The 24,276-nt window shown below is 37.6% G+C and overlaps 1 protein-coding gene and 1 long non-coding RNA gene across 4 annotated transcripts in view; one reads left to right on the top strand and one right to left on the bottom strand.

Moving 5' to 3' along the window:
- Positions 1-24,276, top strand: part of COL6A6 (collagen type VI alpha 6 chain) — a 140,637-nt gene that overhangs the window by 92,680 nt on the left and 23,681 nt on the right. For 2 of the 3 annotated variants that reach the window (XM_077865234.1, XM_077865237.1), the window contains exons 25-33: positions 2,517-2,579; positions 3,392-3,442; positions 5,150-5,185; positions 6,010-6,072; positions 14,290-14,352; positions 15,432-15,467; positions 15,584-15,620; positions 17,484-17,495; positions 20,623-21,116. In XM_077865234.1, the coding sequence (XP_077721360.1) occupies positions 2,517-2,579; positions 3,392-3,442; positions 5,150-5,185; positions 6,010-6,072; positions 14,290-14,352; positions 15,432-15,467; positions 15,584-15,620; positions 17,484-17,495; positions 20,623-21,116 (855 nt within the window). The remainder of the gene's footprint in view (positions 1-2,516; positions 2,580-3,391; positions 3,443-5,149; positions 5,186-6,009; positions 6,073-14,289; positions 14,353-15,431; positions 15,468-15,583; positions 15,621-17,483; positions 17,496-20,622; positions 21,117-24,276) is intronic. The other variant, XM_077865236.1, reaches the window with a different exon arrangement.
- LOC144293912 (uncharacterized) overlaps positions 484-24,276 on the bottom strand; it is a 31,196-nt gene continuing 7,403 nt past the window's right edge. Inside the window, exons 2-3 of the long non-coding RNA XR_013361269.1 lie at positions 5,298-5,365; positions 484-2,459 (exon numbers count right to left, since the gene is read on the bottom strand). This is a non-coding gene — a long non-coding RNA (uncharacterized LOC144293912). The remainder of the gene's footprint in view (positions 2,460-5,297; positions 5,366-24,276) is intronic.

Raw genomic sequence — 24,276 nt, 5'->3', positions numbered from 1 at the left:
AGTATGTGTCTTAGCAGAGAAGATAAAAACGGAAGAAGGTTGAAGATGTCAGAGTAGATAATTAACGAAGAAGTTTCTTGATACAGAGGATGAGAATGAGAAGAGGGGATAGCTTTGTAATGAAGATCTGCTAAAAAGGGCTAAAATAATGGAGGCCAGCAGTTGAGTTGCAAGGACCATTGACTGGAGGGTGAATGAGATACATGGATAACAGGGATAATCAACTCCAACGGGAAAGGTCTGCTACGGCAGTCATAGTCTGGAAAGGAAAGTTGGAACAGAAACAATGCTGCCTACTTGCCCTGGAGAAAAGGCTATAGGGGATGTGGTATCACTGATGAGAACCAAATTTATCTCTACAGCGAGGAAGGATTTCTGTCTGTGTGCAGATGCCATGGATACATAAAAAAGTCTACTTATAAAATGAAAGCACTCCATATGACAGAGGGATCAAAAGAGAGGAAAGAAGGGCTCATAGGGCTAGGGACTTTTAAAGGGTAAGGGACAAAAATTTGGAAGTATACACCCTCAAAGCAAGCCCAAATCCCTTGGGAAGTCCCAAGAGAAATTGAATCCTCTTAACTCATTGTTAACTGAAATGAGCCCCCCAAAGACTTACTCCTACCTTATTCCAATAAGCTCAAATTCCCAGGGAGGCAAGCAACTCATGATTAATACTGGGCTTAACACCTGACTGTACCAATAACAAAGTGACCCTGGACAAGCCTTAAAGCTTCTTTTGATTCCCTATATTAAAGCAGATGTTCTCAAGTTTCACTATGTATAAGAATCAGCTGAGAAGCTTATTTAAAAAGGCATATTCTTGGGGGATCCCTGGGTGGCTCAGCGGTTTAGCGCCTGCCTTCGGCCCGGGGCGTGGTCCTGGAGTCCTGGGATCCAGTCCCACGTCGGGCTCCCTGCATGGAGCCTGCTTCTCCCTCTGCCTGTGTCTCTGCCCACCCTCCCCTGTCTCTCATGAATGAATAAATAAAATCTTTAAAAAATAAAAATAAAAAGGCATATTCTTGGGCTCCATTAACAGAGACCATACCAGTGGGGTCCAGGAATTTCCTTTGCATGTGGACCTGAGATAACCTTGAGGCAGGTGGCCTACAGAGCATACTTTGAGAGCCACTACCCTGAAAGAAAGATATCAGGGAATGTGATCTTCCACTTACCATTCATGAAACCCTATTCTATTTTAGTCTCAGAGTTCAGTACTGGTGGACATTTGTCCACTTGGACTTTTCACACTTAACTGGGTTGCCTTTCTATCCTTAAAAATGAGTTAACCACTCCCACTTCTTAAGTGTGGGCTGCGCACACTTCCACACTCCTTCTTTTAAAGAGTACATTATAGGAAGGGAAGGGGGGAATAACTAGACAGTGGGGAAACTTGACCATCAGCCAAATGGTAAAGGTTAACATCAGTAGTGATAGCCACATTGACAGTATGTTCTCTTGATATGTTGTGGTGAGAATGGCACTTTACCTCTATGGTCTTTACCCTCAAAACCCATAAAACCCAATTTAATCATGAGGAAAAACCCCAGCTGAGGGACATCTTACAGAATACCTAAGCAGTACTCCTCAAAACTGTCAAGGTCATCAAAAACAAGGAAAATCTGATAAACTCTGTCGTAGTCTAAAGGAGCTTCAGGAGACATGATACCATATCCTCAATAGGATCCTAAAACAGAAAAGGGGCATTAGGTAAAATCTTTAAAAAGAAATATGAATAAAGTATGGGCTTTAGTTAATAATAATGAATCAATATTCATTGTGATAAATGTGCCCTCCTAATGTAACTAATATAATGTTAACAATAGGGGAAGCTAGATGTGGAGTATATAGGAACTCTGTACCTCTTTAACATTTCTATAAATCTAAAATTTTAAATTTTAAGGTTTTTTTTTTTTAAAGAGCTAACCTTCTTTTGTAAAGCTGTGTTAATTTTAACTTTCCCAAGTAGCTGGGCTTTACTCAATGTAATACAGAGATTGATTTATAACCCACTGTAGATGTGGAATTAGTCAGAAGTCAGAAACTATTGCCAGGGATGTCATGCTACCTTGGTTGTTTTGATTAGCACTTAAAACTAGATTAGTAAGTCTGTTGTCTTGGCAGAGCCAGATGATTTGATGGATCATCTTGGAAAACAGTCTTGTTAATTTTTTTAAACAGTATAGAGCTTCCTCTTTGACTCATGGTAAGACACTTCCAAGGGCGTGGTTCATGGCACTGAGCTGCCAAGATGGCCGCTTGCAGTAAACAATGCATCAGACTTGCTGGGGCTTCATTCATCAATGGAGGAGACTTCAATGGCCAACAACAGCAATTCCTTGCATCACTTATACAAGTCCCAGTCCACAGATCCATCAGCACTGTGTGTGATCCACATGCATGCAGTTGGATAAGCAACTATTCTATTGTCTCAGTACCATCGCTTCCAATTTCCTCTACAAAAAACAACAACACAAACTAATAAGGACATATTTCATTGTTCTGTTTGACAGGGAGAACCTGGAGATTTGGGAGAAAAAGGAGCTATTGGCCTCCCGGGTCCTCGAGGCTTACCGGTTTGTGTTGATCACTACTTTTGACCTGACTTTTGACATTGGAATCTTTTAGTTCAATTGATATCCCATGTGGTTCTCTGAAGAGTGCATTAAAGATACCATCCCAGTCTAGAAATTGATAGCTTTCTAGAAATTGAGATATTATCCTCAACTTGGATTAGTTCCTTGGACAGCTTTCCTAAGGTAGCAACTTCCCAGGTACCAAACAACCTAGCTGGGATGCTTTTGAAGCCAAATGATAAACTGGACAAAGCTTGTCTTTAACATCCCCATAATTCTTCTTCCATTCTTTCCTCCCATCAGAATCTGTCCATCAGAAACCCAGCCCACACTCCCCTAGCACTCAGGACTTCTCACAAAGACCTTCTGCAAGGGCCTGACAATAGCCACTGCCCAGGCATTTAGGAGGTGTTATTTTCATCTAGCAAGCTGAAAGTGAATTACAGCTAAGGTGTTAAAATACAGGTGTTAAACAGAAGAGCTAACACTACCATCTCCTTTTATTGAGATTATTGTGCACCTGAAATTTTCCCACTCAGTCCTCATAATAACACCGTGATTATATATAATTTTTAGTCCCACTTTACAGATGATACAGGTGAGCCTGAGGAACCATGCACTGTCTATATCTGTCACGGGGAGTTGTCTTTAGTGCCATTATCACCAATGTTAGTGGCCAGCCCCAGAGGGAGACTCCTGCTTCCTGCTTTCACCTAATTAAACCAAAAAAACCAGGTGTCTTGTCCCTATGTGAGTAAGCCTGCCTCCAGTTTGTAGTCTGAGATATTTGTAATTAATGCCTTTGTTTACAGGGTGATGATGGCAACCCAGGTTATGGTAGCATTGGAAGGAAAGGAGCAAAGGTAAGACACATTACTGGAGGCTGAACATTTTCACTTATTTTTGTTGTTGCTTGTTTTGGTTTTGTTGGTCTTTTTTTTTTTTTTTTTTTTTTTCTCCCACATTTAAGAGAAAATAAAGCAGTGAATAGGACCACCTTGGTCATTTAGAGATAGATTTTGATAATTCATTTTTTGATATCCCTTGGAGACTGTGGTAGAAGAAAACACAATTTGATTCCTTAAGGTGCAGGCAACAACTGAAACTTGAAAATTAATTTTCTGTTCCTTTGCAAAGATGTAGGGCCAGGGCCTGACTTGTTCCAGCCCAAACGGTTTGTCTAATCTTAGCAGCTCTGTGCTGGGGTTTACCCGAGGAGGCATTCCAAAGTTTGTTCTCAACTTGGAACATGTTAATATGTTTCACCATTAGGGAGAAGTTTTTGGTGTCTTTCTAAATTCATTGGGCCAAGCAACAATTCAGAAAAAAAAACTTTTAACTTTGTATCAAAATTATTAATTTATATTTTAAATATTTAAGCGTCTGAAAGTAAGATAGATAAATTTACAAAACCAGTGCTTCCTGTATACTAACAATTACCACTTAGAAACCATAACAATATCCACAAAAATGTAAGAGTTAAGAATATCTTTCTGTAAAATGTTTGAGACCTATGATCAAAAATCACTGAAATAAAAAAATAAATAATAAATAAATCACTGAAATATATAGAACTTCACTAAATAAAGATATCCAAATTCTTGTTGGAAAGTCTGAAACACTAAAAAGGAACAATTTAATTCCAAGTGAAATCCTGCTAGGAATGATGCAAGAGGCTGTCTGGAAGGATAAATCCCAAAAAGCTAAAATTTCTTTGAAAAAAAATCACTAATGAATGAGACATTTCCAGTGAAATTTCCCTTTAAAATAGAAAATTAATTGAAAACAATCTCAGTATCTGAAAAGGGGAAATATTAAGTAGCTTATAGCACTGGAATATTAGCCATTTTTTAAAAATGAATGTATATGAAGTTTATAATCATGTAAAATTCTGTGAATTTTACATCCAGTAAAAAGAAAACAGAAAATATAAAAAACCCAAAAACAAGATTTATCCCAGTTTTTCTAAAAAAGCATTTTGAAAAGCTTAAAGAAAATATAATAAAACATTTACAATGGTTCTGGGTAGTGAGATTTGGATGATTTTTCTTCTTTCTATTCTTTTGCATTTTATGTTTGAGGAGACACTACTTATAATCAGAAAATAAACTTTATTTTTAATAAATTTTTTTCATCAAATGAAGATTATCAGATGTCTTCAATTATAGTCCATGAACAAAGTAAGGTAAACAAAGGACCAGAAAACCAATGATCGAGTTTAGGCTCTGGGCTTCTCAAATTTCTCCCCTGAAATATGTGTTAAGAAGACTGTTCCAGAAACATTTGGCCCTATAGCCAGCTATCCTGTTAAATGCCTTCAGTAGAAGGAGAGCTGATTTCTAATTCCTCAGATATGCACATTTGTCCACTTATCTAGGTTGTCATGGTATTTTGGTATAAGTAGCTTAATTTAGAAATTGGAGCTAGTTTCTCAGATAATGCTGTACAGTTTCATTTTCAGTTTTTTTGGCCCTTTCTTGATTCAGAGATACTAAAATCAATTAAAGCTGCAGCACAAACCTACCTCGGTGATATGTACACATATTAATTTTCCATACTGTCAATTATAGGGGCAAGATGGATTTCCTGGAGAAAGTGGTCCTAAGGTACTGTGTATTTTCATATTTAAGTAGAGATCTATCAGAAATGTTCCTGAGGCTATGAAATGTATCACAGGACAATAGAAGAATAGTTCATTATAAATGAATAAAAAGATACCTTTAGGGGTACCTGGGTTGGCTCAGTCAGTTAGGTGGCTGACTCTTGATTTTGGTTCACGTCATGATCTGAAAAAGAAAGAAACCTTTATGAGGGAAAAGGAGGACAGAAAGAAGCAGCCTTTTTTAGACTTTTCACTTCTAGTTTTTAAATTCATAAGCAAAGGAAGAAATCACCCTTATTTTTCTTCTCACACGGACTCCTTCCCCTCTATCATGTGTATTTTCTCCTTTGCTCAAAGGAACGTAAAATGTAAGGAAAACCAAAACCTGAATTCACCTGGTTCAGTTTTTTCAACGTGATTATACCTATATATAGGTAATCACCTTCCGATAATAAGTTAGCAATGATGCCTTCTACCTTAAGGCTTTCATTTTTGCTAGAAACGTGTCCTGAGCTCAGTAGATGCCAGGTCCTGTGATAGGATCAGGGGACAAAATAAAGGGCACTGTTCATGTCTCCAAGGAGGCTGTGTTTATGGCTGAAGAGAGAGATACAGAAGTCAAACAAGGAGGCTGCAGTGTGCTGTGTAGAGAGCTAGAAGAATGAGGGGAGGGAGTGGAGAAGGTAAGGGAGGGGAGACACTTCAAAGAAGACTGTTGAAGAATAAAATATATACAAAAAATGCCTTTATGTCAGAATAAGTTTAAACACACATTGAGATACAGCTCTTTGATTTTAATTACCATTTTATTTTTCTGAATTTATTCAGGGTGAGATGGGGGACCTTGGTGGTCCAGGAGAAACTGGACCCAAGGGAGCTAGAGGCAAGAGGGTAAGCTTCTTAGAGCCCAGTGCCTTATCCCCTCAGCTACTTTGGGAAGTCCTTTTCATGCTTTTACAGTCATTTGAGTTGTCACTTGCTCCCCAAGACCTGCAAAATGTGTGCGTGGTGTGTGTGTGTGTGTGTGTGTGTGTGTGTGTGCAGTGTTAAGGGAAACCTGGGGAAGGGAGATGGGTATAGGATCCATCCTTCAACACCAGCGAGAAGGCAAAGAAGTGGTTGCTTTTAATGAACAAGTTTATCTGTTCTGGCTGCCAACATACTAATTCTTAACCCTGGAGATAAGATTTTATTTTAGGCATCCTTGTGATCAAAAATAGTTTTGCACTGGCAATATATGGTCAGTTTCATCCCATCTCCCTGGTAGATTTAGTTTAGCCTAATGTCCACTGGCATCTTGTTCACTATTCAGCTTGTTGAGCTACTTTTAATGAAGCATACCCTAAGAGGTCTTCTCCCCATTTAGCTTAAGAGAATATGTGTTAATTTTTATGAGAAAGTTTCCATTTATTATGTGACTGAATGTGTCCTTATTATTCCATAGAAGGACTTGGAAATTTCCTAAAGCTTTGGATCACTCGGAATGAGCACAAGTGTGTGGTATAGCCCATAGGCATCAGCGTATTTGGGTTCCAGTGGGTTAAGAATAGATTTTTGCACTTGTTGACTCTTTATATGTATATACACTGTGCACAAATGACAGAGCTACTTTGTAAAAGAGACATTCTTGTGATAATTGTCTCTCAATGAATTTCTTTGTTTCTTTTCTTCAGCATAGCACACTGATTGGGTAAACTCATCTTAACACCATGTTAATTAGCAGGAAAAGAAAAACAAAGTGATCTAACGTGGTACTTGAGGTGGTTTTCCAGTTTTGTCATTGTAGTTCATTTTATTCTGATTCAATTTTTTATTAAGTATAACAAGAACTTTATGTACAGAGAATTGTTTTTTTTTTCCTAGCTCATTGTTCCCCACTCTTCTAAGGGATCCTGTAGCAGTTTCTTTGCTCTTCTATGTTCATTCTTTTTTGCATTACACTTGACCATTTCTACCTCTGTGACTCTCTATCCAGGATTTTTAAAAATTTTATTGAAATATATTTGATACACAATATTATATTAGTTTCCGGTGTACAACATAGTGACTCAGCAAATTATATAGATTACAAAATGCTTACCATGATGTGCAGTCATCATCGGTCACCATATAATGTTATTACAATATTATTGATTATATTCCTGCATGTATTGTATTTTTCATATCTGTGACTTACTTATTTTATAGCTGGAAGTTTGTACCTCTTAATCTCTTTCACCCATTTCATCTATTCCACCACCCACCACCCCTCTGGCAACAACCAGTTTATCCTCTGTATTTTTTAGTCTAATTCTGTTTCTGCTATTTTGATGGTTTTTTTCTTTGTTTATTCATTTGTATTGTTTTTTTTTAATTTGATATATAATTTAAATCATATGGTATTTGTCTTTCTCTGGTCTTTTCCATTTAGCATAGTATCTTCTGCATCCATCCATGTTGTCACAAATGGAAAGATCTTAATTTTTATGGTTGAGTAACACTCCAGAGTGTGTGTGTGTTTCTGTCTGTCTCCCACATCTTCTTTATCCATTCATCTATTGTTTCCATACCTTGACTATTGTAAATAATACCGCAATAAACATAGGGGTGCAGATCTCTTCAAATCACTGTTTTTGTTTTCTTTCTTTCTTTCTTTCTTTCTTTCTTTCCTTTCTTTCCTTTCTTTCCTTTCCTTCCTTTCCTTCCTTTCCTTCCTTTCCTTCCTTTCCTTCCTTTCCTTCCTTTCCTTCCTTTCCTTCCTTTCCTTCCTTTCCTTCCTTCTTTCCTTTCTTTCTTTCTTTCAACACCCAGAAGTGAAATTACTGGGCATATTGTGTTTCTATTTTTAATTTTTTGAGGAACCTCCATACTGTTTTCCATACTGTGCAACAATATAAATTTTACCAACAGTGCACCCAGGTTCCCTTTTCTCTGTATCTTTGACAACACTTGTTATTTCTTATCTTCTGGTGAAGTGATATCTCACTTTGGTTTTGATTTGCAGTTCCCTGATGATTAGTGATGTTGAGCATCTTTTCATGTGTCTGATGGTCATCTGTATGTCTTTGGAGAAATGTCTGTTGAAGTCCTCTGCCCATTTTTTTTTCTTAGATTGTGTGCGTGTGTGTGTGTGTGTGTGTGTGTGTTAAGTTGTAGGAGTTCTTCATATATCTTTTTTTTTTTTAAGATTTTATTTATTCATGAGAGAGAGAGAGAGAGAGAGGTAGAGACACAGGGAGAGGAAGAAGCAGGCTCTCTGTGGGGAGCCTGATGCGGGACTCAATCCCAGGACCAGGGAGTCACAACCTGAGCTTTGCAAAGGCAGACACACTCAACCACTAAGCCACCCAAGTGCCCCGAGTTCCTCATATATCTTTATATATTTGGGGTATTAACCCTTTATTGGACATACCATTTGTAAATATCTTCTTTTATTCAGTAGGTTACTTTTTCATTTTGTTACTGGCTTCTTACATTGCACAAAAGCTTTTTAGTTTCATAATAGTCCCAATTATTAATTTTTGCTTTTGTTTCCCTTGCCTGAGGAGACAGATCCAGAGTAGTGCCTATGTTTTCTTTTAGGAGTTTTATGATTTCAAGTCTTGCCTTTAGGTCCTTAATCCATTTCATTTGTGTATGATGTAAGACATTGGTCCAGTTTCATACTTTGCACGTAGCTGTCCAGTTTTCCCAGCATCATTTGTTGAAGAGACTGCCTTTGCCCCATTGTATATACTTGCCTCTTTTGTCATAGATTAATTGACCATATAAGTATAGATTTATTTCTGGGTTTTCCATTCGGTTCCATTGAGCTATGTGTCTATTTTTGTGCCAGTACTATGCTTTGTAGTATTACTATAGCTTTGTAGTAGATCTTGAAATTTGACATTTTGATACCTCTAACTCTGTTTTTCTTTCTCAAAATTTCTTTGGTTACTCGGGGTCTTTTATGGTTCCATACAAATTTTAGGATTACTTGTTCTAGTTCTGTGAAAAATACCACTGGTATTTTGATAGGGATTACACTGAAATCTGTAGATTGCTTTGAGTAGTATGGACATTTTAACAATATTACTTCTTCCAGCCTATGAGCATAGAATATCTTTCCACTTGCTTTTGTCATCTTCAATTTCATTCATCAGTTGTATAGTTTTCATATTATAGGTCTTTCATCTCCTTAGTTAAATTTATTCCTGGGTATTTTATTCTTTTTGATGCAATTGTAAATGGGATTGTTTTCTTAATTTCTCTTTCTGCTACCTTGTTATTAGTGTATAGAAATGCAAGAGATTTCTTATATTAACTTTGTATCCTGTGACTTTACTGAATTCCTTTATTCTAATAGTTTTCTGGTGGAGTCCTTAGGGTTTTCTATATATAATATCAGGTCATCTGCTAATAGTGACACTTTTACTTCTTACCGATTTGGATTTCTTTTATTTCTTGCCAGATTACTGCAGCTCAGATTTCCAGTCCTATGTTGAATAAAGATGGTGAGAGTGGACATCTTTGTCTTGTTCCTGATATTATACGAAATGCTTTGTGGGTATTGAACCAGTCTTGGCCCTGAAATAAATCCCAATTGATTATGATGGATGACCTTTACAATGTATTGTTTACAATACAATGTAAACAAAGAGAGAATGTATTGTTTACAATGTATTGTTGAATTAGAATTACTAATATTTTGTTGAGAATTTTTGCATCTATATTCATCAGGTATATTGGCCTGTAATTTTCTTTGTAGTACGTTGTTTTTTTTTTTTTTTTCTTCCAATTTTGGTACCAGGTAATGCTGCCCTCATTGAATGAATTTGGAAGTTTTCCTTCCTCTTCTGTTTTTTGGAGTAGTTTGAGAAAGATATGTTCTTTAAACATTTTGTAGAATTCAGTGTGAAAGCCATTCAGTACTGGATTTTTGTTTGTGAAGGGTTTTTTGATTACCAATTCAATTTTTTTTAATTTTTATTTATTTATGATAGTCACACACACAGAGAGAGAGAGAGAGAGAGAGAGGCAGAGACACAGGCAGAGGGAGAAGCAGGCTCCATGCACCAGGAGCCCGACATGGGATTCGATCCCGGGTCTACAGGATCGCGCCCTGGGCCAAAGGCAGGCGCCAAACCGCTGCGCCACCCAGGGATCCCCCAATTCAATTTCATTGCTGGTAATCTGTTCAGATTTTTTTTTTTTATTCAGTCCTGGAAATAATGTTTCTAGGAATTTATCCATTTCTTCCAGGTTGCCTAATTTGTTGGCATATAATTTTTTCAGAATAATCTCTTATGATCCTTTTGTACCTCTGTAGTGTCAATTGTACCTTCCCTCATTTCTAATTTGAATCTTCTCTCTCTCTTTTTTTTCCCTTGATGGGTCTGGCTAACGGTTTATCAATATTGTTTAGCTTTTGAAAGAACCAGCTCTTAGTTTCATTAATGTTTCTTATAGTTTTTTAGCTCCATTTCATTTATTTTTGTTCTGCTCTTTATTATTTCCTTTAACTTTGGGCTTGATTTGTTCTTTTTTTTTTTTTTCCCCATTCCTTTAGGTGTAAGATTATTTATTTGAGATTTTTCTCTTTTATTGAGGTAGGCCTGTATTCCTATAAAATTCCCACTTAGCACTAATTTTACAACATCCCACAGATTTTTAACCACTGTGTTTCCATTTTCATTTGTCTGAAGGTATTTTTGCTTTCCTCTTTGATTTCTTCATTGGCCCATTGATGGTTTAATAGCTTGTTGTTTAGCTTTCATGTATTTGTGGGGTTTTCCAGTTTTCTTGTGCTTGATTTCTAGTTGCATCCCACTGTGGTTGGGAAGGATGCTTGATATAATTTCAGTCTTCTTAAATTTACTGATACTTGTTTTGCAGCCTAATGTAATCTATCCTGGAGAATGTCCATAGCACTGCAGTTTATAGCATTAGGGGTAGTGTTTCCATGGTTACTGTGTCTCCATCTCTCCTGCCATTCTCTTTGTGGTCCCTTTATCCTTTGTTGTGAAGCTGTTCAGTCAGCCCTCAGCTCTTTTCAGGAGGAATTGCTCTCTAGGTAGGTGTAGATTCTGTGTATCCTTGGGAGGAGGTGAGTTCAGGGTCTAACTATGACATCGTCTTAGACACCTCTTGTCTGTGTAGATATTATTTATATGGGTTTTAGGGATATAAAATAGACTGTTCTTTCCCTCCATCCTGCTTTTCCTAAGAGAACTGTAATTTCAGCTATAATTCTTTTCCTCATTCATGTTTTTGGATGACTTCCTTTAACATTATGATTTCAAAAAAAATGACTGATATAATTAGAAAGATAATTGGAAAAGACTTGCAAATTAATCCACATGTCATCTGCATTGAAATATCTCTGGATCCTTTCCCTTGGCTTGTTAATGAAGTAGTTTACTCTTGAACATTGGAAGCCTGCTAACAAGTTCAGCTGTTTGTTGGGTTCTTGTCCCCCAATGCCACATTAATCATTTTTATAAAACAATGAACCAATGGGAAGTATGTGAACTTTTTCTTTTAGCCTTTGGTTACTTTAATTTCTTGTTCTCCCACAATTTATCACTGTAACTTATTATTTCACCTGCCAAGCTTCTTTTCCTCTATGTAAATGTTTCTAAATTTGAAGTTAAGGCACAGAAAACTTCCAGGTTTTCTTTCTGAAAGAACTGAAGTTTCTATTGGTTCTTCTCTATTTCTAATATTGTCTTTTAGATCTACTTTATGGGAAATTTTTTAATTTCACAATGCTCCTCTCATGATTTAATTTTAAAGAGCTTGTTCCTGTTCTCCAAATATTTCTTTATACTATCCTGTCTTGTTTCATGGCTGAAACATCTTCTCTTACTTTTCTGAGGATCTAAATAAATATTTCTACAGTCTTCTTTGCCCAACATAGTCTTTTTTATATGGCTTTTTTTCTCCTGTATTGATTTCTATTTCCAGCATGTCTGGAGAATGAGCCATCACTTCCTATTTAAGAATTAAAGACAAAAAAGGCTAACTGACATTGATAGAACTGGTCAACTACAAGTTTTACCGAAGAGCAATCTGGCTGAATTAGTTCTTTACTTAGCAGACTTCTAATACTGGTATCTTTAGGTCTTCTGTTTTTGGTCAGATTCCCCTGGGAAGATTGTTTCAGGTTCCTGCCTGAGTATGAAGGTCTGGCTGTAGTTTTCATGAAACCATATGGAAAAGAAAACCTGAGGGGTATCATGTCTATTTCACATACCTTCATTGAATCACCCTGTTTTCAGGAGGATACCATTGGCCCTCAGATCTGCCTGGAGTTCCCTGGTACAGATCCCTCAGTTTTACCTCTACCTGTTGTTGGGAGTGGAAAAAGGGATATTCACCCAACTGCAAAGAATGGAGAGGAGACTGGAGGATTCCTAAAATGATTTTCAACCAGTCCTCCTTATTTAGCCCCTCCCCTCCACCTCCACTTTGGAGGTATCTGGTGCTGCCAATTCTTGAGCCTTCTGGGAATGGATTCTTGACTTTCCCCCTACTGGCTTAGGATACAGCTTTTTTCAGATTTACTAAGTCATTTAACAAGTATACATCTGATTTCTAGCCTCTGAAGGTTTGTGGCTATTGTCTTTCATTCTCCCCATTTTTTTGGCCTTTTACAGAAATTTACTTACTATGATTTTAATGAGACATTGAGAAGGAGCAGAATTTTGCTTCATATGTTCAGTCTGCCATTTTTTCCCCTAAGAGGTTAATTCATATCTTCTAAAGAAAATATGATCAATAACTTTTTTTTTCACTGAACCCAGCACACTGCTGAACACCCAAAGGATATCAACAGTTATTCCCTGTCTCAAAGGCAATGTTTGTACAAATTAAATTGATTTTGGACAACTACATTTTTTCATTCCTGTAAAAGTTTTAAATCCCATGGCATTTTGAATGAACTAAGGAATATTTCCTAATCTTTAAATTAAATCCTAGCCTTCTTTATGATAAATTATATTGTTAAATACACATGGAAAAATTCCTGGCATATAGTAAGTAGTCAACAACAGTTGTTTTTATTACTGCTGTTATTCCTTATTTCACTACAAATATCTCCAGCCAACTTTCTAGGTGTTCTTGTTTCAGGGATCTTATATTTAAATTTTTGTTTTTCTGGGTTTTTTGTTCATTTGTTTGTTGTCATCTACCATCTCATTTAGATAAAAATTTCTCCTTTGATCCAGCAATTCCAGTTTTAGCAGTCTTCCCTAAGGAAATAATCAGAATTGCACGTAAAATTTTATAGTGGGGTTATTACAACAACAGCAAATCTAAATGCCAACAATAAGGGACTGATGAAAGAAATTATGGTACATCTATGTAATGGAATATTATGCAGGCATAATGCATAAAAAATTATTTTGCCCCCCTCCCCAATTTAATAACATGAAAATTTCTAGATCTATTTAGTTTAAAAGATTAACAGGAAAAAATATAAAATTACATTTTAAAAGAATACATGCACATATAAATATATAAAAATACCAAAAGAATGTAAAAGACTAGAAGAAAATGCACCAAGGATTATTTGGAAGCAACAGAATTGCTGTAGATTTTTTTCTTTTTGTGTGCTTTTTGGAAGTCTCTCAATGTTATAAAATAAAAGTGTATTTCTTTGACATTTGAAACCACCCACAAGGACGCCTGGGTGGCTCAGTGGATGAGTGTCTGCCTTTGGTTCAGGTCATGATCCCAGGGTCTTGAGATCAAGTCCTGCATCAGGCTCCCCACAGGGAGCTTGCTTCTCCCTCTGCCTATGTCTCTGCCTCTCTCTGTGTGTCTCTCATGAATAATTTTTTTTTTAAAAATAAAAGAAAAACTTAAAACACACCCACAAACACTAGAGGTGCCTTTGTGGCTCAGTCAGTTAAGCATCTGCCTTTGGCACAGATCATGATCCCAGGGTCCTGGGATTAAGCTCTGCATTGGGCTCCCTGCTCAGTGAGGAGTCTGCTTCTCCCTCTCCTGTTCCCTCTGCTTGTGCTTGTTCTCTCTTCCTCTCCCTGTTAAATAAATAAATAAATCTCTTAAAAAATAAAACACATCTACAAACACTATACATAAATATGTAAATATAATTTTAAAATAAATAAATTCTGCTTTGAGATATCCACTGGGCTTCCGGGAGAGATGGGATCCCCTGGGGAGCCAGGACCTCCTGGACGCAAGGTAAGTTGAAAAGTCCTAAATCACACCAGATCCTTATCTAAATAAAAAGTGCATGGAGTCTTCATTGTCCAAATGTGCATGCTTTCTGTCTTTGCACTTGGTGACTATTTCCAATATTTTTCCACATTTATGTGCTTAGAGATAGGGGGAAATGGTGATTAAATATTAGTTGCCATTTCTCATGAGGTGAGGAGAATTTGAGGGAGGAAATGAAAAATATTGAACTAAAATGTGATTTCCCAATTATCAGTGAATTTTATTTGCCCGGTCCTTGTCCTCTTTCTATATTCAATAAGTGGTTAGTGAATGAAGGGAATGAGAAAGAATTAATAAAGAAATAAATGATCAAAGTTGTATTCACATGGAACTTATTTTCTCCAGGAATTTGGGTGGGGCTTCAGTGCACTTTTCCCTCGGTTTCTCTCTTTGAAAATAGCCAGACTTTCTGTTCCAAAGATATAATTGAACATGTGAAATTAGAACAATTCCACTTTGTTCTATTTCCAATCCACAAGATAGATACATATAGATATATAGATTTTTTCTCATTAACTTTTGGAAGACTGTTGGGATTATCTTTCCAGATGTTTGGTTTGAGTCTAGTTGTTTTGTCATCCAACTGGTGATGGAAACAGATGAAGGTTTAGTTCAGCTGCTTTTCAGTGGCCAAAGCAAAGCACAGGGTCAAGGAATTCTGAACCTCCCTTAGGGATGGGCAGCTATCATAGATGGTTCAGCCTCATCTATATCCAAGCCACAAGCCTGTCCCAAAGCTCTCCATGCCAGTGTTAAGTGTTCAGCTCCATCCTTAGATTCTGGATGACCCTTGTCCACAGATGGCACTGAAGGAAGGTGGCCATTGGAGGTTTGTGTTCATCAAGCTTGCTGCTTACAATTTATTTCCCATAGAATATTACTCTTAACTCAGTAATGAGGATCCTCCCAACATGTATTCTTTTTTCCCCTCTAACTTAAGAATAAAATCTTTAGAAAGCTTCACTTTCTCAGGCTAATGCACATCCTGGCTATTGATATGTGTGTGTGCAGAGCAATAAGACCACATTTCTTTTGTTTCCTAGGGTGTGAAAGGGGCCAGAGGATTGGCTTCATTTTCTGTATGTATCTCCTGACTCCAACAGAATGCTCTGTACTCCATTAAATTTAGTTATTTTTAGACTTGAAGACCTGGCAGTCGGTCAGTTAATTCTTTGTTTTATTTTTTGAACTGCAGATGTGTGAGCTCATTCAGTATGTACGGGATCACAGCCGTAAGTACCCTGCTTAAATTGATCACCCAAGTTGTCAAAGCATTCATAGAAGAACAGCAGTGAATTCTGCATTCAGAATTGAGACAATTTACTCGCCAATCTCTTAACATTAGAGATGTCACTGCATGTATTTTGAGTCAATGTAGACTGGTGACTCTTAACTTCTTCTCTGGCTGCCCTCAGGCCTATTGGAACCCGTTCCAAGCAATCTAGTCCTTTTAACTTAGGGAAAATTTAGGTATGAAGTCAGAACTCTTCTGATAGTGAAATCAATCAATGGAGAGACCCATTGAACTTTTAAAGAAGATTAACACCTGACAATAACACAGGATTGAATTCACCTGGTGTGAAAGCTAGCTGTGACAATAGAGTGTCCTAATAGGTGGGAGCACTTACTTTGGTTTATTGTTTATTACTTGTTTTCTGGAAACATATGCTTGATTATACTTTTCATTGGAATGATTGATTTGCTTGTAAACTTACTCATTTTGCCTGTATATTGTTTATCTCTCCAAATTTTTAAAGCAAAAAGGCATTTTGATTTGGCAAATACTCTTCTGAATTTGCTTTAAGACCCCTATAGCAGACTCTTCTATCAAAATGCATGTTAGCACCATTAATGGAATTCCATGTACAAGATGAGGAAATAATTGACTGTTTAGTGTCCATCTACAAGTGTGTAATGAATTCCCAAATAAACACCATGAATGAAAAATTCCTTCAAGGTATTTTTTGGGAAAAAATAGACAATCTAGAACTCTTTTCTGTAGAGAGACTTTGTCTCAAAGACACACAGACTTTTTAAAGTTTTGAGTCATCTCAACTTTATCTTTTTTGTACCATATTGGACCACCACGATGAGAATCAAAATATATACATTGTCATTAAAACTAGTTTCTTTGGGCTGAATTAACAAAGTTTGCTTTTTGAGATTAGAGCCATGTGAACTATAATGACTCAAAGGTAGATCCAAGTGTGTTGAGGCCCAATCTTTTCGATTTGAGAGACTTAGTACAAAACTACAAATCCAAAAGTAGATACAAAATTATTTCAAAAGAAAGTGTTATTTAGAACAATAAAGGAAATCACAACCAACAACTTTTGTAAAAGCACATGATCATGTGAACACATGGCTAGGTCCCTTCTCAGGGTTTTGCACAGAGCAAGTGAAAAGGTTAAAAGTCGAAAGCAGTAGAACTTTCTGCAGTGATGGAGGTATTCTACTACACTGCTCATATATGTAGTAGCCACTAGCCACCTGTGACTTTATTACTTAAAATGTGGTTAGTACTACTGAGAAGCTGAATTTATTTCATTTAATTTTAATTAAAATTTAAATGGCCACAGGTGGCTAGTGGTTCCATATTGGACAGTGCAGAACTAAAGCTTACTTATGCTTCATCTGTTTCAGAGTAAATCCACCTCTCATGTTTATACATGCACATAAATATAAATCTGTACAGACTTAATATGTGTGCATATATATAAAATCAATATCTATAGATCTCTACATGGAGAAAAATCAGAATAAAGAGAGTTTAGGACCTTTTAACCTTTCCAAATTCAGTGCACCTCTCTGCAGTGTAACATTCCTTCCCAGGGCACAGGTTCTTTCCCTCTGACAGCTGGCTGCAGGCTGCTGATTTATGGCTATATATTGTCCCACTTCTCCCATCCCATCTTGTTTTTGCCAAGATGCTGGGATCTGTCTGCATTTTCTCCAAACCCTTTCTGTTGCTTTGATGTTTGAATCATCTACAAAAAGCACACAGGTCAGAGCTTCTACTGCCATGATTTCCTTACACACTACAGAACTCTGTTCTACCAAATAATAACCCAATCTCCTTTGTTCTTCTTCCCCAGCTGGCGGACATGGTGAGTAATCTTTATTTACAGCAAATTATAATCAAGCTCCCAAATGTCATACATCTGGAAAGACGAGTTAAAACAATGTGTTGTCTGCCAAAAGATATAAATTTTATCTGAGCTGTCTTTGCTGCCTCATACTGGTAGCACAGACCTGCTTCCAATAAATCACTCAGCTTTAGTGGAGTCTCACAGCTCTTCCTCAACTAAGTGGTTTGATTTTCTTTTTATTAATATTTTAATGACTGACATTACATTTATTTTGCCATTAGAATTTTTTTGGAATATATCTTCTTCCCTTCATTTTCTCTATTGTATCTGTAGTCTAGTGGTTAAGAATTAAGATGTAACAGACAATTACCCTCTTATGCCTTTGCACCCTATACCTTTTGTATAGACCCATCAATCCATGCCCTCTGGTTGCATCTTCATTCACTCAATAAATATTTATTGAAAACCCATTACGTGCTAGGCACTGGGGACACAGGGCTGAATAAGATGGACATAATTCTTGTCTTCCATTCTAGCCAAGGATCCAGATGATAAACACGTGAAATAAATATGGAATCCTATAGTTGCTGTGAAAGAGATAAAGAACAGGATGCTCTGTCACAGAATGTTAGAGGAGGGGAGAGATGCTTTAGGATGAAGAGTTCCTCTTTGAGGCAGTGATGTTGGAGTTTGGAAAAAGAAGCCAGCTTTACAGGAGCCAGGAGAAAGAACAGCAAGTGCAAAGGCCATGATACGAGACAGACCTAGGTATTTTCTAGGAATTGATGGAAGTCCAATGTGCCTGAGACATAGGAAGGGAGGGGGGAGACTGGCATGTGAAAAAATGAAGTAAGCAGAAGCCAGGTCAAGTTGGACTTGGTAGATTCAAATAGAGAGGTGGGATTATATTCAAATTGGAATGCGAGGGTATTAAAGAATCTATAAAAAGTATTGAAAGAGGATCATGAGCTGATGAATGATTTTTTAATGTTTTTTTAGGCTGCTATGGAAAGTAAATTGTAGGGGAAGGTTAAGTTTAAAATCTGGAGGACTAGTTAGGAGGGTATTGTGGTATTCCAGATAGATGTGGTGGTGGACCAGAGGGCTGCCATTGCTGTGCCTTAGGTACATGTCACTTTGGTTTGTCTTTCTCTGTCCCTGTCATCACCTGCCCTGTGCCGAGCATCAGCCATCAGTGTACAGCCTTATTAGGCCTCTGTGTGGTCATCTGGGCCTTGAGGAGAGCCTCCTAGGTACCACCACAATCCAGCCCAGCAGTCTTTAGAATCTTTTCTGGTTTTTGGCACCTTGCTGGATTTCAGAACGTGTATTTTGTGAGTTGAATTACCTTGGAGGTATTTTTTCCTGAAAACTTGAATTTCAGCCGGTGCTGTGAATCTTTTTTCCCCTTTATCTCTAAATTGCACCTGAAGCTGTATTATTGTTGTGTTGTTCCCATATGCAAATCACAGCCCAAACAAAAAGCTCGCAGAACCACTTTCATGTTCAGTCACACTTCCCCTCACTTCTTATCGTAAAGTTGACATAACCTCAATTTTTTTTTAATATCTGCTCAGCCTTCTAAGTTACACTCAAAAGCTAATAAATTATGTCTTGCCTCCACTGAGATGCACAGTTTGGTTTGGGGTTAAAGTTTCTTCTTACTGGTCCTTTTGCTTATAAGGTCACAGAGTCCAGGACCAAAAGGAGGTAAACATCTAACGCCAAAGTGGGGGTGAAGCTCATCTGGTCACAGCAGAGGACTCACCCCTTGGCCAGCCCAGGCCAGCCCCAACAAGTCTGAGTTTGAGTTCTTATAAAGAGCTGGAAGGCCTCAATCTCTTATTATCTCTGAATCCAACTTGCTGGCATCTGAATGAGAGGAGGCGCCCCTCCGAGAAGCGCATCATTGCGATTTCCTTTTACCAACTTACTTCTCAATGCCATGCAGCATCTCCCCCATTATAAAAAGTTTTGTTCTTCCTCTTCCTGCTGCAAAAGAGTTGTCCGTTGTTTGGTTCTTCTTCATTCAGCCAACATTTATTAGAATGCTGATAACTGACGAGAACTAATAATCAGACAAATCAGGAGAGACACAGTCCTTGTCTCTATACTTCATGGAAAGGAAAACATTAACCAGATAATCAGACAAATATAAAGTGCCAACTGTGATAAATTCAGGGTACCGGGATTAGAATGAATGAATTGGGATCAATAAATAAATCTGAAATTAACATTTAACGTTCAAGTTTAACCATTCAGTTTCTCTATGTAATAGGTATATTTCTTGGTTAAACTTGCCTTTTCAACTGTTAAATAAAAATACGTTCGTGAAAGCTTTCCTCATTCTTTTAAGTGATACAGTTCTCACGATGAAAGTCTGTAATCATAATTGTAATAGGAATGACTAACATTAACTCAGCACCTGTTATGTGCCGGGCACTATGGTCCTGAGTGCTTTGCCTGTGTTGACTCATTTAATCCTCAACACCGGGCTATGTAGTGGCTGATCTTAGGACTGGCATTTTTACAGATGAGCAAAATGAGGCCCAGAGATAAGTTGCTGGGACAAGGTCACAGGGCTAGCGCATAGCTGGGCCAGGTCTCTAACCTGTCTCTGCAGTGCCTATACTCCACATCTGATGGTCTGTTCTGTATAATGCACATCCATTCTCTTCTAATGTCTCTGAGATCATTAACAGAGCTTTGGGACCTGTTCCTTTTTCAACCCGTTACATTTCCTTAGTAAGTAAAAAGAAAGATTTATGTTTTAGTTTAGCTGTGTAAAGTTCCAGCAATAAGCATACCAATGATCCAATTTCTGTCGGTAAAAGGGCACAACCATGAGCTGTGGATTATTTGAATTTGGTCATTCACTTACAAATTGCACAAAAACTCCAATTGAATGGTAGGCTTTCTCTTGTGCTTTACTTAAAAGAGCAAAATCAATTTTTTAAAATAGCATTTCTGTTCAAGATTTAAACATTTAACATTTCAACTGCTTATTTTAGCATTTAATGCTTATTTGATGTTTAAATACTTGCATATTTAATTAAAATTACTTTGCCCTCTATGTATCTTTTTTTTTTTTTTTTTCTTTTCTAAGTTAAGCATGCTACCTCAGGAGCACGTTCTTGCCTTTCAGGAAAACCAGAATGCCCCGTGCATCCCACCGAATTGGTGTTTGCCTTGGACCAGTCTCGGGATGTCACCAAGCAGGAATTCGAGCGCATGAAGGAGCTGATGTCTTCCCTGGTGAGAGGCGTCCGGGTCCGGGAGAACAGCTGCCCGGTGGGCGCCCGCATCGCCATCCTCACCTACACCTCTCACGCCCGGCACCTCGTCCGCTTCTCAGACGCCTACAAGAAGCAGCAGCTCCTCCGGGAGATTGAAGCTATCCCTTACGAGAGGTCCTCGGACAGCAGGGAGATCGGCGGGGTGATGAGGTTTATCTCCAGGAATGTCTTCAAGCGAACGCTTCCAGGCTCTCACACAAGAAGAATCGCCACCTTCTTCAGCAGCGGTCAGTCTGCAGATGCCCAGACCATTGCCACGGCAGCCATGGAATTCAGTGCCCTTGACATCGTTCCGGTGGTCATCGCGTTCAGCAACGTGCCCTCCATCAAGCGTGCATTTGCAGTAAGACGGCTCAGCCTTTCACCTACCTTTTGGGGGGGCTGGGGGGGCTGTATTCAGAAGCCTCTGTAAGAAAGTATCCCCCTGCACCACTTATTTCTATAGACCAGAAAGACGCTAAGCCCGTTGCATGCATCATGCTGTTTGATGCTCACGGGTAGGGTGGAAGGGACAGGGATAATGATCAGTCCCGTTTTATTAATGAGGAAACAGCCTGGAGAGGTTAAACCTGTATCCTGGGGTCACATGGCCAAGAAGTGGCAATGTCAGAACTTGAACCCAGGTTTGCTATTCTAGTGCTTCTCTAGTGGCTGCTGGGTGTACAGCTGCTACATCAGGGAGGCCATAATTCACGGATGTCCCTTGTGTGGCTAGAAGCAACAGTGGCTCTACAATGAAGAGCAATGGACTGATTTTATAACTTCAGCAATCATATGACTATCCAAATTATATAATAGGAAAGGCCATCCTAGTTATGATAGCTTCTTAGTTTAGGGATTAAAATCTTACTGCGTGACATTCCGAAATAAACCACTTGGGATCAATAGGATTTTTTTTTCCATGATAATTTTTTTTATTATTATTTTTTAAATTTTCTTGAAGTTCAATTTGCTAACATATAGTATAACACCTAGTACTGATCCCATCAAGGGCCCTCCTCAGTGCCTGTCATCCAGTTACTCCATCCCCCTGCCCACTTCCCATTCCACTACCCTTGGTTTGTTTCCCAGAGTTAGGAGTCGCTCATGTTTTCTGAGGTTCTTTGAGGTAGTTTGAGGTTTTTTGAGGACATTTTTTGAGGTAAACTGACCTATAACACTGTATTAGCTTTAGGTTGCAGCATAATGATTCAGTATTTATAAATATTGTGAAAATATCACCACAGGACACCTAGTTAACATTATCACCATACATAAATATAAAAAATTTTCATGATGGGAACTTTTTTTTTTTTTTTACTAAATTTTAATTCCAATATAGTTGACATACAGTGTTATATGAGTTTCAGGTGTACATTAGAGTGATTCAACGATCCTATACATTACTCAGTGCTCATCATGGTATGTTTATTTTTTTTAAGATTTTATTTATCTTGAGATAAAGAGAGTTAGAGTGCAGGGAGGAGCAGAAAAATAGGGAGTGAGGGAACCTGGAGCAGACTCCATGCAGAGTATGGAGCCCCAAGGCTGGGCTCAATCTTATGATCCTAAGACCATGACCTGGGCAGAAATCAAGTTGGACACAACCTACTGAGCCACCCAGGCACCTTGTGATATTCTTAATTCCCCTTCACCTATTTCAGCCATCCCCCCTACCACCACCTCCCATCTGGTAACCACCAGTTTGTTCTCTATAGTTAGGAGTCTTTTTTTTTTTTTGCTTGTTTCTTTTTAACTTTATTCATTTGTTTCTTCTTATTTTGATAAAGTCCAAATAGTTTGTTTTTGCCTTTGTTTCCCTTGCCTCAGGAGACATAACTAGAAAAAGTGCTATGGTGATGTCAGAAATTACTGCCTGTGCTTTCTTCTAAGATTTTTATGGTTTCAGGCCTCACATTTAGGTCCTTGATCCTTTTTCAGTTCATATTTTGTGTATAGTGTAAGAAAGTGGTCCAGTTTCATTCTTTTGCTTGTAGCTATCCGGTTTTCCCAACACCATTTGTTGAAGAGACCATCTTTCTACCAAAGATTAATTGACCATATAATCATGGGTTTGTTTCTGGGCTTTCTATCCTGTTCTAGTAATCTGTGTGTCTATTTATGTGCCAGTTCCATACTGTTTTGATTATCATGGATTTTCAGTATAACTTGAAATCTGGAATTGTGATACTTTTTCTTTTTCAAGATTGTTTTGACTCTTTGGGATCTTTTGTGGTTCCATACAAATCTTAAAATTATTTGTTCTAGTTCTGTAAAAAATACATTTGGTATTTTGATGGGGATTGCAATGAATCTGTAGATTGCTTTGGATGGTATGTACATTTTAACGATATTCTTCCAGTCCACGAGCATAGAATATCTTTCTATTTATGCCATATTCAATTTCTTTCATTAATGCCTTATGGTTTTCAGAGTAGAAGTCTTTCATCTCCTAGGTTAAATTTATTCCTAGGTATTTTATTCTTTTTGGTGCAATTAAAAATGCGATTGCTTTCTTGATTTTTCTCTCTCTTGCTTCATCATTGGTGTATAGAAATGCAATGTATTTCAGGACACCTGGATGCCTCAGTGGTTGAGGGTCTGCCTTTGGCTCAGGTCGTGATCCTGGGTTCCTGGGATTGAGTTCCACATCAGGCTCCCTGCAGGGAGCCTGCTTCTCCCTCTGCCTATGTCTCTGCCTTTCTCTGTGTCTCTCATGAATAAATAAATAAAATATTTTTTTAAAAAAGTGAAATGCAGCATATTTCAAAATACATTGATTTTGTATTTGTGGCCTTACTGAATTCACTTATCAGTTCTAGTAATTTTTTGGTGGAGTCCTTAGGGTTTTCTATATATAGTATCATGTCATCTGCAGATAGTGACAGTTTTACTTCTTTACCAATTTAGACACTTTTATAACTTTCTCTTGTCTGATCGCTGTGGCTAGGACTTCTAGTACTATGTTGAATAAAAGTGGGGAGAGTGGACATCCTTCTGTTGTTCCTGACCTTAGGGGGAACACTCTCAATTTTTCAGCATTGAGTATGATATTAGCTGTGGGTTTTTAAAATATGGCCTTTATTATGTTGATATATTCTCTCTAAAGCTACTTTAAGGGTCTTTATCATGAATCAATGTACTTTGCCAAATGCTTTTTCTGTATCTATTAAAATAATCATATGGTTCTTACCCTTTCTCATATTGATTTCATGTATCACATTGATTTGAAAATATTGAACCACTCTTGCATTCCACTTGATTGTGGTGAATGATTTTTTTTTCATGTATTGTCAGATTCAGTTTGCTATTATTTTCTTGAGGATTTTTGCATCTATGTTCATCAGAGATATCAGCCTGTATTTCTTTGTATAATGTCTCTATCTGGGTTTTGGTATCAGGGTAATGTTGGCCTCAGAATGAATTTGGAAGTTTTTCTTCCTCTATTTTTTGGAATAGTTTGAGAAGAATAGATATTAGTTCCTTAAATGTTTGGTAGAATTCACCCATAAAGCCATCTGATC

The sequence above is a fragment of the Canis aureus genome, chromosome 22 (genome assembly GCF_053574225.1).
Source record: "Canis aureus isolate CA01 chromosome 22, VMU_Caureus_v.1.0, whole genome shotgun sequence".
In the NCBI taxonomy this organism is placed as follows: domain Eukaryota; kingdom Metazoa; phylum Chordata; class Mammalia; order Carnivora; family Canidae; genus Canis; species Canis aureus.
Note: the sequence above shows the minus strand (reverse complement) of the source record. Positions and strands in the feature narration are given on the sequence as shown.